At 31.8% G+C, this 15,077-nt stretch overlaps 2 protein-coding genes across 5 annotated transcripts; one reads left to right on the top strand and one right to left on the bottom strand.

Annotated features, from left to right (window-relative positions):
* Positions 1-178: 178 nt before the first annotated feature.
* LOC114193224 (putative pectin methylesterase CGR3) lies at positions 179-4,445 on the bottom strand. Its single transcript, XM_028082947.2, has 7 exons — positions 4,305-4,445; positions 4,012-4,180; positions 3,882-3,921; positions 3,748-3,789; positions 1,363-1,737; positions 851-906; positions 179-671 (listed from the first exon to the last, which is right to left on the bottom strand). Exons 2-7 carry the CDS (start codon positions 4,120-4,122, stop codon positions 519-521), a joined length of 777 nt encoding a protein of 258 aa, XP_027938748.1. The 5' UTR covers positions 4,123-4,180; positions 4,305-4,445; the 3' UTR covers positions 179-518.
* A 100-nt stretch (positions 4,446-4,545) lies between these two features.
* LOC114193225 (uncharacterized) lies at positions 4,546-10,658 on the top strand. 4 transcript variants are annotated; one of them, XM_085665284.1, is made up of 7 exons: positions 4,546-4,905; positions 5,652-5,774; positions 6,215-6,450; positions 7,803-7,839; positions 8,567-8,624; positions 8,706-8,816; positions 10,462-10,658. In XM_085665284.1, the coding sequence occupies exons 1-6, from the start codon at positions 4,801-4,803 to the stop codon at positions 8,783-8,785; spliced, it is 639 nt and encodes a 212-aa protein (XP_085521410.1). In that variant the 5' UTR covers positions 4,546-4,800; the 3' UTR covers positions 8,786-8,816; positions 10,462-10,658. The 4 variants fall into 4 exon arrangements, with proteins under 4 accessions (XP_085521410.1, XP_027938749.1, XP_027938750.1 ...); XM_028082948.2 differs by lacking the exon at positions 10,462-10,658 and adding an exon at positions 9,892-10,111; XM_028082949.2 differs by lacking the exon at positions 10,462-10,658 and adding an exon at positions 9,560-9,846.
* The last annotated feature ends 4,419 nt before the right edge of the window (positions 10,659-15,077 follow it).

Raw genomic sequence — 15,077 nt, 5'->3', positions numbered from 1 at the left:
AAAAAAATAATGTCATTATTTTCTTGTATTTTTCTAACCTATGCTTACAAATAAATTTTCTCCAAACATAACCAAACAATCAAACTATATTCGTTCAACTAGTTCGACTAAGAATATTAAAAAAAAAAGTGTATTATATTTCTTACTGCTTACAACAGTGATGGTGTGGAGATTGAAGTAAACTAAAGCGAAACAATGTGGTTTATCCAACCTTTTGACATATTACTCAAGAACATATGATGACATCTATTTAATTTGTATCTCAACAAAAGAAGGAATATTTGCAACTTACTTATAGATAGCCTAATTCAACTACCAATTTAGTTAAATATTTAACTATTTGTCTTTTGCAGCCAGGGGCTGGAATTCAAAGAATAAAAATCTATTAATAGAATTGATGCACTCCATCTAAGGCGAGTATATTTTAAAGAATTAAATTACCTTTATAGAAGGAATTGTTTCAAATGAAAATAGAGAAGCAACATTAAGAGATCTCCAATGCTGTACCATCCCATACATCAATGAAGTGATTTCAAGTGGAATATTTGGCACTTTGGAATATACGAACTCTTGGTGGAAGCCTGTTCAAACTTCTTAGAAGCAGCTTCGTTCTCCTCTAAGTTAATCTGGAGGAAAAACTTGTCCCACCAGGATGAACTTCTCATCTTGGCCTGAAGCAAGACGAATCCGTTAACTTTTCCCCAATTTTCTAAATATGTATAAAAAATGAAAGGTATATATATGTAGGTCTAGGACCAAGGACCTCCATGCACCCAGCCCCAGTAATTGACATCAATATATCTAAAAAAAATATGGATAACATTTTATTCTTCATGCAAAATCTACTCACCGCTCTTCCAAATTTAGAAACATCCGCTACCTTCGCCTTTTGAGCGGTAGGAAAACCTTCAATATAGATTTCATCAGAAGTCAGTGACAGAACCAAGAGATTATTTGACTATTGCTAAGATAGTCTATTAAGGAACATAAAAAGCAGTATATTTAAAGCGCAAGCTCCCAACAACTCATCAACATTAACACCGGTAAAAGCAAATCATACTTCTAAGTCAAATAAAAGGGAGTTCAAGTGTTCACATAAGCACAAAGACACTACCTCAAACAACATTTATGCTCGACATATTAATACCATAGTGGATGATTCACTCCAACAATAACAACCAAAATTTTGGACTCAATAACAGCTAGATCAGAGTGGGATCAGTTACATGAATCAACTGACACCATTTACTATTTAGGTCTATCAAAACCTATAATGCTAAGTTTCACATAAATTCTTCAGACAGAAGAATAAATTTAATTCATTGATGGGAACCTACATTAAATTCCATGGAATGCTCTTACCAGTAAATATTACAATACCATCGGATGATACCCTCACCAAATCTGGTAGAGTTTTATTGAGGTATCTTGGAGAAAGGTAATCCAGAGCATCTGAAACAATTACAAGAGAGAAAGATTTCGGCCTGTATGGAAGAGGAAACTTGATATCAGCCACACGCACGCTGCCTCTATGGATAAGTGCTTTGCAACTACTATCAGCTTCCTCTATATCATATGGTTCTATTCCCCAGGCTTCAGTTTCCTCCTCCTTCAGCAATTTAGAGACCACATAGCAAGTATCAGGACCAACATGCAAAACTTTATGCATGCTATCTCCATATGCTTTCTGTAAAATGGGAATCGCTTGTTGGACCTCTCCACTGCACAAATAATCACCTGCACTTGGAAGTAATGTAGATTATTACAGAAAATCTAGAAGTGAATTCAAGGTAAGGATAACTGGATGAAACATATGATAGATACCACTAGGTCACGGTTTTTCGGTTATATTTGGATCAAGGAGAAAAGGGATTAACATGTGATCCTCTAACCAATATATTCAATTTTTATGAACATTTCAAAGGTTTCCCCCAACTTGGGAGGATTTTAATCATCCAAACAAAAGGAAGGAAAATCAAAAACTATCTATCATGCTCTTCACCTCCTTCTCTTCTTCCTTTGATCTAATCCCATCTCCTTATCTCCAAATATCCAAACACTGAACCCAAATACTAACAAAATTCATCACTGTTCGAGAATATGCAAGTATTGTAAACAGCAAATTAGAATAGCAAAGAAAACTGGAGTAATATGAAAATAACTTCCATGAAACCTATTCTACCTATCATCAAATCTTTAGAATAATGCCGTTACAAAAAACAGGGAAACCACAGATAAGATGTAAATCATTGATAAACACTGTTTACTACACGGTAGGACAAATGCATAGAACACTCATTACGAAAGATCCAGTTAGTGTCAGCAACTTCAAGTATTTTAATCTTGTATATATGTTCGGACTGTTTTGCATTAACTGTATGAAGATGGTCATCATAAGTTATACGCAGTCAGTCTGAACCCAACTGGAAGTGTCACAGCAATAATATACAACTCAAAGGATGACAACTGACACAAGAAAAAAATATCATATTATCACTATCCTCAACAAGAAGACTAGATAAAACAACTCACTAGAATAAAAAGACACCTACAGCCAAACGAACATTTTTTCTGTTTAATGCAATAAAAAACAGTGAAAAGGACAGTAGAAAATGCATTTCGAGAAAGAAATATGGACTTTATATTATGGAATAAGTTGCTATCTTTCAAGAATCTCAATTCAACAAAATGCATACTATCACAAGAAAAAAAGGATGTACAAGTGCAGATTTTCAACCTTTGGGACATGAATAAAAGTCAATAAGATTTCAATAAAGAGAAATAACTCAACACCTTTAATCTGTTAGTCTAACAAAAAATGAATTATTGACCAATTTGTTCTTTTCTCTTTTTTTTTCCCCAAAAAGAACCACATATGTCTAGTTATATCACAACAAATCAGAGAAGAAACTCCTACAGTGAAGAAAGTAGCCACGCAGTTGTATGCTATGGATTCAAATGCAGCACTAAGCATCTAATGGACAACTCAGTAAGAGAAAAGCATCATGAAACTTAACACCATAAAAATTTTATCATTACAGAAACACCTCTGATTCCAAAGAGTAGAAAGTCTTCTTGAAGTCTTCTTGATCACTTCAAAAAAACACAACAACAAAAAAATCATATTTGATGCAGCAAGTCATCAGTCGAGCATAGACCTCAAACGAAATGAGAAAACAATCACTTGTGACAAAGCTCCACCATGCACGTCCAATTAAATGACAAAACCTTGCTTTGTTGCTTAAGACATCAACTTAAACGAAATTCATCAAGTGTGTCAAAAACCTTCTCTGCTAACTAGGAATTAACCTCACATAGTCATCAACGAACTTATCCGCTCTACACACTTATAGCAAACCAACTAAAATATCAGCATAATTCTACTTACATCATACCATATAATTCACATAATAAAGGTTTGCGCTAAAGTATTACGCAAACTGTCAAGGTAAAACTCCCATTCCAATTAAGATATCAGCACAATTAGTACTTAAGAGACTGTACACAAGTTCTATTCGTATCTTAAATAGACAAAGAAATTGACGGTGAAACAAATCACAGTCTAGGAGAATTTATTACACGATCCAAGATTATTACCTGTCATGGTCCCGACCAATTTCAAAGTAATAGGTAGCCAAAATTTTAAATTTGAAAGTGCCTCTCACATGTAAATTGGTCAAGATCGTAGTGATCTAGGACCATGTAATAAATTCTCACAGCAAAGAGAGGTAAAAAATTAGAAACTACCTTCAAGCCTGCTAACAGAATCTAAACGGCTGCCAAATCCACCTGTTAAATAAAAACGTGACATTGAATTGCATAGATAAACAAAGCAAGCCAAAAGCACATCTAAGTAACAAAACAAAAAATGTAGAACAAACCTGAGCCCCGGTAAAAATAACCAATGACAAGCAAACCTCCCTGTAGAATTACCAAAAACAAATCAATCAGAAACAAAAAACACCGAAAGTAAAAGCACCTTATTAAGTCAATCCAAAAAAAAAAAATCACCATAACTACGAGTGCAATCGACAAAACGGGCGGCGACCTAGATTTCGAGGAGAACAATCCACCGCCATTGTCACCGAACCTTCTAGCAGGATTCCCCGGTCTCCTGGACATAACTTTTCAATTCTCGAATCTTCTTACAGCACAAACGCGTTGCTTTAGTTGCATTAATCTGCAACACACGAATCAGAAAAACGTGAATGAAAAACGCTTTCACCACAATGCCGATGAGAAAACACGACGAAAGCTACATCAGTGCACTGAAAACGCGTAAGGAACCAAAACTCAGGAATTACCGATAAACGAAACAATCCTACAGAACTTGCATTCTGCAAACGCTAGATCTGAGTTGCACGCAATACAAATAGAAAGAAGAGAGAGAATCATAACAAAAAAAAAGTGTTATTTTTTTTTTTCTCGTCGCAATGGCAATGATGAAAAAAAAAAGTGAAGAGGATGTTGGAGTGTCGGTTGGTGGAATCCAACGGTGTCGAACCGGTGATTCAGAATGGGCCAGGCCTTATTGAATATGGCCCATTGTGGCCCAATAAGTGAAAAGGTTGATTTGAACCGGATGATTGGTGCCACGTCATAGTGATGATTCGGATTAATATTAGCAGGACCGGACCGGACCGGATCGATTCTGGTGATTTAGTTGAACAGGAACCGGAGGAGGGCGAGGAGGAGAAATAGATGGCAATCGCTGCTGTGAGAGAAAAAAAGAATTTGGATTGTGGAACAATTGGAGATTGGAATCGTTGAATTGTGCTATTGTTTGTCTTTGATTCAGAAATGAACAAAGACGAAAGCGATCGGAACGAAAAGAAAGCGCACGATATCAAGCTTTGGGGAGTTTTCCTCTTCGGATTACTCGGCGCCGCCGTCACTGCCTTCTCCGTTAGTTTCCGCATTAGTTTGTTTGTTTCCTTTTCAAATTGTTCTTCAAATCGTATGCATCTTCCTTTTTTTTTTAGAAAAACTTACATGCAGTTCCTTAACCGCTGCTGCCGTTGTTTTCCAATTATTGTTGAAATTTAACTTTGATGACGTATAATATATGCCGATTTGCATGCAAACTTTTGTCAGAGATTAGTTGAAACTTCAATTCTAGTATATTTTTATTACTTTTTTTGTTACAGAATAATGATCTTAGTGCTATTCTCAATTGCACTTTGTTGTGTCATTCTCACACGAACCATGTTTTTGAAGAAACTGTTACATGGTCTGGTTTACCTCGTGCTTATCATTCTAATCAATCCTTAAGTGACTTACTCATTAGAATTTTCAACTTTTGAAATTGAGATGATAAAACTCGATTACGTGTTTCATGAAAATTGGTTGGAACCATGGTGATCCTCCACTGTGAAATAATTTACAGTGTTTTCGTGATGGTTGCCTTTGGCAACGTGTGAAGAAGTTGATCGGATGAGTCATTCACCAGAATCGCTTTGATTTTTAGGTGGCAGATTTTTTTAGTAATGTTATTATTCTATGAACATATATTTTCCTCTTACGTTGTTGGAGATTATGCTGTATGAAAAGCCCTTTTTTTCTTTTTTCTTTTTGTGTTTGAAATGCAAGCTAGAGATGCACAGGAATAAACTGATGGTTCATGAATCATGCTATTGTTGAACTCTTTGTAGCTGTCCAGGTCGCAGTCAAGAGGAGCGAGTGGCAGTTCTTTTCGATCATCATTTCAAGAAGAAGCATGGAAGAGGTACAATAAACGACTGCAAGAGGAGTATGAGGAGGAGGTGGAGAGGGTGGTGAGTTTTCGAGAAGTAGAGTTTAATTTCTATGTATGGTCATTGTAAAACTCATAAATCATGGTACTGATGACTTTGAAAATAGTTAGATTAAAAATCAACAAATTTAGCATACAAAACAATTTGTTATTAGATGTGTCTCTGCAAAGACTATTTATTCTTTCTAGTATCAATTACTTTCATTTTTGTTTTATTATTATTATTTAGTTAAACATTTACTTTTAAAATAAAATGGGAGATGTAATGCGATCCTTCTGATGGGCGATCCTGAGTCACAGTACTTTGTTATGAAAGCAGATTTGACTGTAGTGTGTATTTTTTATTTTATTTTATTCTCTATAGTAAATCAAAGAAATTGTGTTTTTTTCTTTGCTTGCTTAGATGTTTAATTGGTTGGTTGAGGCTAGGCAGTGTGTCTTGATTCTAGGTTGCTTTTGTAGGAACGTATAAAGCGCATGCAAAGTGTGTTTAATCGGGAAAGGGATAAGCGTAGAAGAAGCTACGAGAGCTGGAAGGGAAATGGTAGTGGTGCACATCATCAACATTTTCAAAGAGATGATTGGTATTGGAAGGCCGAAGAATCCTTCAGAGAGCAATGGGCCAATTATCAACACACTCCAGGAGAGAGCAGAAACTATTCACTATCACATCACTACTCAGTTTTGGGTCTTGACAGGTACTTACAGAAATAGTGTTATTTTATTCAGTGAGACCTGACACAACATTAAAGTTTTGTCTTGGTGGTGATCATTTAATCATGTGTTTTAATCCGAATATTCTCTTTGCAAATGAAAAGGTAATGCCGTGCACAGTGGCCCTCCCTTGTACATTTGCATTGTGAGGAGCCTTGGATACTGGGAGTCTAGGATAGTATAACTTTTAATGGTATTCAACGCCCTGTATTAGAAGGAGATGGATACATCAGAATGTGATAGGTATTTATTTATTGAATTGGAAAATGGAACCAAGCTCCTTACAGCCAGTAGCTATTTTGAAGTTCTGGGGCTTTAGAAAGAAAAAACAGCAAGAAATATAATGTCAGAGGAAAACCAAGACAATCCCAGTCTTAGGAACGCCACTTCACATCTTTAGGAATGGCATACCCCACTGTGGTGATCCCGTTTATGACATGACACCACCCATTCTGTTGGGATTTCCTACATTTTGTCTTTGTTCCAGCTCAATGTCGTCATTATTTGACTCATGTTTCCCTCCGTGGCTCCTAATTAACCACCCTCTCCCCGTTATATATCATCCAAGCTCCTTTCGTGTCTTTCTAGTAAAAATCAAGATATGAGCCTAACCGCATGTTGTAATTATAGAATAAATTCCATATTTTGAACTGTTCGACATTCACAATATTGATTAAACTTTAATCTTATTTAAACAATCAACAGACCATGTTGTTGCACTTGTTTGAAAAAATTATTCAAGCTAGAATAATCAAGCGCTTGTTTGCTCTTTAGTTTATATCAGAATTAAATTCTTTATTTAATATTCTATAATTTATCACATAATTCTTAAGCATTGTAAGCATTGTAAGCTTTTGTAGGAACGTATAAAGCGCTTGTTTTCCTTCCCTGATTTATCACAATATAGTGTTAAGCATTGTAACTTTGCCTTTGTAATATCAGATACGAGATTGTGTAAGGTTGATTTGGTAGAAATACGAACCTTACTTTGCCTTTGTAATATTAGATACTAGATTGTATAAGGTGTGATTTGGTAGAAATATGACAGAGCACAAGATGGCGCAGTTCTTGCTAGAATATGAGAATCATGTTGACAGGAAGAAAATGGCTATAACTAGAATATTTGAAGATATTATATGATATAATAGGACGGTTAGAGTAATGTCTCGTTTGGAGCAATATGTAATTATTACCCTATAAAAAAATATGTGATTTTGGTATTTGTTGATAGCTTATTGAACATTATTTGTTAACTGAAAACCATACATGAACGTGTACTGTAACATGTTTGTTTTGCATTCACGTTGTTGTTAATGGTTCCTTTTATGGATCTCAGGTTTAGAACAACACCCTATACAGATGCTGAGATTAAGGTAAATTTTCATTTATTTTTGTTTGTTATTATTATTATTATTATTTATTATTATTGCTATTATCATTATCTATTTTCATATTGCTTTATGCTTTATAAACTTTATGCACTACATATGTATTGATAAAGAGATTGATTTATGAATTATGGTGAATTCTTTATTTTGGTTATCAAGATATGTAAGAAAGAAAAGGACTAAGATTGACCCTTTGCTTGATATTATTTGACGGGTGGTTGGTTTTGCACCCTTCTTATTTATTAAAACCGTTGGTTTGGTTATCAATTTGTTGGAAATTAGTGAATCCATGCGAAAAATAAGATTATTACTGTTTGTGCTCATGTTATAAGGCTGCCTTAATTTTCATTTGCAATTTTTATATTCAGTATTTTGATTGTCCTCCCTATAGAGATTGTAATATATTTTTCTTGAGATGATGGATATTGGTCTAGCAAAATCCATTGTTAGTTGCCAAAATTCTTATGGAAAGTTCTATAATAAAGGAGTTTGTATCACGCATAAATTATATGTATAATGGGCCAAGAACTAACTATAAACTTTAGTATAACACTTTCTATAACATCTAGTTTGCAGCAAAGATGTACTTAGCGTTCATATCTTTTTACCTTGGTTTTGGACATCTTAATATAAATTCCTTATTCTACTATATATATATTGCTCTATCAGGTCTTAGTTTCATTTTATAAATTTTATCTTATCTCTTCTATAGACAGCATTTAGAACCAAGGCAATGCAGTATCATCCTGACCAGAACCAAGATAATAGAGGTATGCCTTTACTAGTCATTAATAGGATCTTGTTAACTCCAACCATAGCATTATTGATTCTTGGATGTTAAAATGTGATAGAGGCTTCTGAGGCCAAGTTCAAAGAAGTAATTTGCTCATATGAAGCCATACAAAAGGAAAGGAAGAACCAAAATCTGTAATTGCCCAACTCTGTACAACAACCCAGATGAGGTATTCAAGTTAATCACCAAAGGTCCTCTTAAGCTTTCCCATAATAGAATTATCATCCCGCTAAATTATGATTCTGCTGCTACTAAATTTTTGGTAATTATTGCATCATAAATTAATAATGATGGTGTTGGTCTGTTTTATTGTAAAGTTGTTGTCCTTGGATGCATTGAATTTTTTTCTGTGGGATTGATTATCCAGGGACATATTTAATTGATAAGCATTCCAATCAGACGTCAATGGCCTCTTTAAAATCTTTTAAATTATTTTGTACCCAATTAGTTCATTTACTGAACACTATTGGGACTTCTCGGAGACTTCTATAAATTTGTTCTACACAACTTTGTAAATATTTTTATCAATGTATACTGAGACTTTCCAATAATCATCTGCATTTGGAAGTAATATATATTATTACAGAATTTCTAGAAGTGAATTCAAGGTAAGGGTCACTACATGAAACATGTGATAGATACTACTTTTCGGTTATATTTGGAACGAGGAGAAAGGGATTAACATGTGATCCTCTATCCACTATATTTAATTTTTATGAACATTTCAAAGGTTTCCCCCAACTTGGGGGGATTTTAATCATCCGAACAAAAGGAAGGAAAATCAAAACTATATGGCATGCTCTACAAAATGCACTGCAGACCACGTTGCATATGTGTTTCTGTGTGTCTTTATTAGTGTCGTTAAGTTATTGTTATTTATTATTACAAAATTTATGTCTTGGATACTTATAGGGATATAGATGAAGTTTTTTTCTTAGACTACCCATGCATTGGAATACTGGTCATATTGGTCCACAGTGTGGTGAAAGGGGCTTCTTGCTCCAACAATGGAAGAATAGACAATTTTTTTATATTGTATTTTTTAATCTTTCTTTCAATTTAATTGTGGCAGTTGTAGTAATTTATTTTACTGGGAAACATGGAAAATGGAAAAGGATATTTATTTATAGTTATAATTGTTATATTGTATTATTTGATAATGCTTTAAAGTATATTTCATTTGCTATATGTTTATTTAATGGTTGTATTTTTTGTGTTGGTACTTTTCTTTTTACTTGGTATAGGTGGAACTTCCTGAGTTTTGATTGAATTTTGTGACCAAAACCACGAGGTGGAAATGCTTTTGTTGGTTCAAACTTCCTCTTTTATATGTTGCTAAATAATGAAATCATGTATGGTTCTTTCAAGTTGTATATCATGTTATCATTGTTGTATTGTATTAGTCAATTATTAGATTTTTATTTGTATTAAAATTTATTTTCATATTTATTGTTTTAACTTAAATGGATAACATACCAAATGGAAATATTAGTGTTCAAAAATCAACATTAGAATAATAAAGAGAAAGATGGAGACTACACATTGTAAATAGAAGATGTAGAATGACCACGTAACAAAGACATAGAACAATTAAAAAAAGAAGAAAACATAAAGGATAATCAACACCATTCAAATGGCAAACAATTCTCCACGAGTGACAATGATATCTATTGGATAGGTGGCTTGGTCAGTAAACGATGCAGGTAACTTTCAAATGTCAATTAACATATCAAACATTTTTTTCCTATACAAATAGACATATATTACCTTCAAATTTTTAGCATATAATTTATTTATTTTATTTAACATGACAGGTTATAATTGTGCACCACAGAAGTTTGAATGATGTAATAGAAATAAAGCAGGACCAAGTAATTACATGTCAGCAACATGCAACGTGGTTAGTACATTCTTACCATCAAAATTAAACTTGTGGTATTTCAATATTTTTCTTATATTTTTTTAAGTGTGTAATGTAAAGATTGTTACATTTGAAACAATTATGGTTAACATTACACCTTATAATGTCTTGCATTCTTTCTAACTCATTCTATTTAAAAGTTTAAATTTTGTTTAAATATAATTTATTTACCTTTAAACATTACAAGTTATGGTTTTATACTACAATGATTTGAAGGACGTAATGATAATGAAGCATAATCATATAATACACATATTATTAACATCGAATGTCATGAGTGCTACTTAAAAATGTTACACTAAATTTTAGTCAATTATTTGTAATTTTTTATATGCAAAAAAAATTATTTTTCTTTTAAATATAATTTATTATTTCCTTTTACCATTTTATCATATAATTTTATTTATTTATTTATTTAACATGATAGTTGTTAATTTATGTTATTGAACCTAGTAAGTATATTCTTCTTATAAGTTATGTTGTAGTTTAGTAATATACTACTTCTTCAATTTATAATAAGTTATGTTGTAGTTAAATAATATACTCGAAAATTTTCAAATATCGTTCAATTGTCTATTTTAATTACATGTCAACATTGTCATACATGATTGTTTTACCATGACACATCATATGTGTTGCTTTGACAGAAAAATGTTACTTAAAATATTTGTATATGGTTTGTTTGAAAGTAAACATTGTTTATAGCATATAAGTAGTCGTACAATCATGTGCTTTCATTCAATTTATTGGGTGTTCATAAATGATGACATTATAGTTGCAAATGATTGGGGTACATATAGTTTTTATGTTCAAGGTGTAATATATCACAAAATAGGAAGATTTTATCCAAATGACGCGTCTAAACCTTGTTACATTTATGACATTGAACGTTGAACATGAATTACAAAATAAAATATGGGAAAGTCCTCAACTTCATCAGACCATTGTTAATAACTTGCAATAAATATTATATTAGTGCAATTCTTTTGTGCATGTACTTATATAACTTGCTCAATAACCAAATATTCTTGAATGTTCTTTATTCATATAAAGAGGGTTTTGGTAATGAAACACAATACAATCTTTCGATTTCATCTAAAGTAGCAACAATTATTATTAGTGGAGACACAAAATCAATGACACGTGGGTAAGACATTCAAGTTGTAAATCATGATGAAAATTTAATAAACATACAAGAAATTGTCGGATATTACTACCCTTTACAAAACTCTCTATTATTTTCTTTTGGTACATATGATTAGGACATCAACACAAAAAATGATAATGGTTGAAGTATCTCATGCCGAAAATATTATAGTTACACCGCTCATGTAAATTTTATCATGATGACATATTTTTGAACAATTTACTTATGAGTACATTTTTTTAATACATTATTACAAATACATGATTACCTCAATGTAGATTCATCCAAATGATCAAATATGTAATAATACAAGCGAGATGACTATTACAACAATATGTCGTAGATAATTACATCAAGATTGAGGTAAAGAAATTGTGATGGATTTAGAATCATCAAAATAATACTCGTGTAGAAGTGTACAAAGGTTTACAAGATTCTTTGCATGGAGGTCAAACTCACATAGGTACTTAGTGTAAGTAACATACAAAATTCATTACATTTAAATATATTAACACTCATATTTTAATATCTTTGAGGATAATGTTTGCAAAAAGATAATATTACCAACATCATTTATTGGTAGTCGTCGATATTTGACACACCACTTTAAAGATGGTATGACAATTGTTGCTCATGACAATAAACTAAATATTTTCCTTACATTGACATGCAATCTGTCTTGGAATGAAATTCCTTTAAAATTACAGAATCTACAAGACTATCTTGACTTACTCACAAGAACCTTTAAAAAAAATTGAGCAATTAAATGAATATGTCATTAATTAATGGAGTCATTGAAAATTTTATAAGTTACATGTATTTCACTAAATTTCAAAAACTTGGTCTATCCCATGTAGATATGTTATTGATCTTAGACAATAATGATAAATTATGTGAATCAAAAGACTATGATAACATTGTCAAGGCATAAATACCCAAAAAGGAAGAAGAACCACAATTTCTTGAAGTTATACTAAAACATTTGATACATGGTCCTTGTGAAACTCTTAATCTTAAATCACCATGTATGAAACACAACCAATGCAAAAAGTGATTTTCCAAAAATTTCTTGAAAAAAAATGTGTCAAGGATTCATATACTCAATACAAAATATGTTTTGATGAACCAATTTCTATAAATATAAATGTGATTGTTGACAACATATGGGTGGTTCCTTATAACCCTTCGTTAATGTTAAAATGTGTTGTTATATAAATGTTAAGGTGTGCAACAACATCAAAAGTATAAATATTTGTATAAGTGTGTTCGCAAAGGTTTAGATCGAGTAACAATGGAAGTTCATAGAGAATTTATTATAGATGAAGTCCAATAATATCTTGATGTTAGATGAATTTGTGCTTTAGAGGATTTATGGAATATCTTTAGATCTACAATGTATTGAATGAATCCATGTGTTAAAACACTACAAATTTACTTTTCACATCAATATCAAGTGCAATTTTATAAGCATCAAAACATCAGTGACACATTAAATGATGATAACCACTCCAAAACCATGCTCACATGATCTTTCTGCCTAAATGGAAGAGACCCATAATCTAAAAGATTTTTGTATTGAGAAATTTCATAACATTATTGTTGAAATAATAGAAAAACGAATGGTACTAAAGAAAACCAAGCAAGAAAGTTATTGGTGAATTTATACTATATCCCTTTTGAAGGATATACATTATAAATTCGTCAATAACTTTCTTGTTTGACCTTCTTTAGTAACATTCATTTTGTTTGTTATCACAACATTAATGCTCTGAAATTTCTCTATACAAAAATCTTTTAGATTGTGGTTCTTTTCCACTTAGGGCGAAGAATGGTGTGAGTACAGTTTTAGAGTTGTTATTATCTATATCATTAATATTTTTATGCTTATAAAATCATATTTGATGTTGATTTGGTAAATGAATTTGTAATCTTTCAACATATGGATTCATTCAGTACATGATACATCTCAAGATATTCATAAAGTCTTTAGAGCACAATTTCATCTAGCATCAAGATATTGTATGACCTCATTTGTAGTAAATCTTCTATGAACCTCCAATATTACTTAATTTGGACATTTGTAAACATACTTATACAAATATTTAAAACTTTTGATTTTGTTACGTACCTCAACATTTATATGACAGACATATTTTAAGAGTAACCAAGGGTTATAAGGAACCACCTATATGTTTTCAACAATTAGATTTCTATTTGTAGAAATTGGTTCATCGAAACGTCTTTTGTACTGAGGATATGAATCATTACCTTGACGTGTTTCTTTCAAGAAATTTTTGGGAAATCTCTTCTTGCATTGATTGTGCTTCATACATGATGATTTAGGATTAAGAGTTTCACAAAAATCATGTATCAAATGTTTTGGTACAACATCATGAAATTGTGGTTCTTCTTCCTTTTTGGATATTTCTGTCTTGACAATGCTATCATAATCTTTTGAATCACTTAATTTATTATTATTGTGTAAGATCAATAGCATATGTATATGGGGTAGACCAAGTTTCTGGAATTTAGTGACATACATGTAACTTATAACTTTTTTCAATGACTCTTTTATATTAATGACATCTTCCTTTAATTGCTCAAATTTTTCTAAAGATTCTTGTGAACTAGCTAAGACGATCTCATGGAGTTTGTTGTTTTGAAGAAATTTTACTCTAAGACAAATTACATGTCACTGTAATAAAATTATTTCGTTTATCATCATGAACAATAGTTATCATATTTTCTTAACGTTGTGTCAAGTCTCAATGACTACCAATATCGTAAGCAATAACTGTTATATCATCTTCTTGTCAACATTATCTTCAAAGACATTATGAGTGTTAATATATTTAGATGTAATAGATTTTGTATGTTACTTACATTAAGTATTTGTATGAGTTTGAACTTTATGCAAAACATCTAGCAAACCTTGGTACACTTCAGGACGAATATTATTTTGATGATTACGAATTCAAGGTAACCTCCCTAGTTTAAGCTTGACATAGTTGTGTACAAAATATTGTTGTAATAGTACTCTCATTTGTAATACTATAGATTGATTGTTTAAACGAATATACATTGAAGTAAGCATGTATGTTTAAAAAATTTCATTCATAAGTAAATTGTTGATAAATAGGTGATTATGGTAGAATTTACCTGAACCATGTAATTATAGCATTCTCTACATGAGATACTTTGGCCATTATGACTTTTGTTGTTAATGTCTCAATCAATGTGTCAAAAGGAAATAATAGAGGAAATTATAAAGGGTTATAATATTCGACAATTTCTTGCATGTTTATTAAATTTTTATCATGATTTACAACGTTAATGTTTCATCCAAGTGTCATTGATTATGT

The sequence above is a fragment of the Vigna unguiculata genome, chromosome 8 (assembly GCF_037176805.1).
Source record: "Vigna unguiculata cultivar grain cowpea cultivar isolate G323 ecotype 2 chromosome 8, ASM3717680v1, whole genome shotgun sequence".
NCBI lineage: Eukaryota > Viridiplantae > Streptophyta > Magnoliopsida > Fabales > Fabaceae > Vigna > Vigna unguiculata.
The sequence above is the reverse complement of the archived record's forward strand: the minus strand, read 5'-3'. Positions and strand labels throughout refer to the sequence as shown.

Excerpts from the sequence above, each read along its gene's own strand:
- LOC114193224 (XM_028082947.2), bottom strand. The coding sequence starts at position 4,122 with ATGTCCAGGAGACCGGGGAATCCTGCTAGAAGGTTCGGTGACAATGGC. Across the intron at positions 3,922-4,011 it reads CGATTGCACTCGTAGTTATG|GGAGGTTTGCTTGTCATTGG; the intron begins GTGATTTTTTTT and ends GTAATTCTACAG. Across the intron at positions 672-850 it reads TTTCTAAATTTGGAAGAGCG|GCCAAGATGAGAAGTTCATC; the intron begins GTGAGTAGATTT and ends GTCTTGCTTCAG.
- LOC114193225 (XM_085665284.1), top strand. The coding sequence starts at position 4,801 with ATGAACAAAGACGAAAGCGATCGGAACGAAAAGAAAGCGCACGATATC. Across the intron at positions 5,775-6,214 it reads AGGAGGAGGTGGAGAGGGTG|GAACGTATAAAGCGCATGCA; the intron begins GTGAGTTTTCGA and ends TTGCTTTTGTAG. Across the intron at positions 6,451-7,802 it reads TCAGTTTTGGGTCTTGACAG|GTTTAGAACAACACCCTATA; the intron begins GTACTTACAGAA and ends TATGGATCTCAG.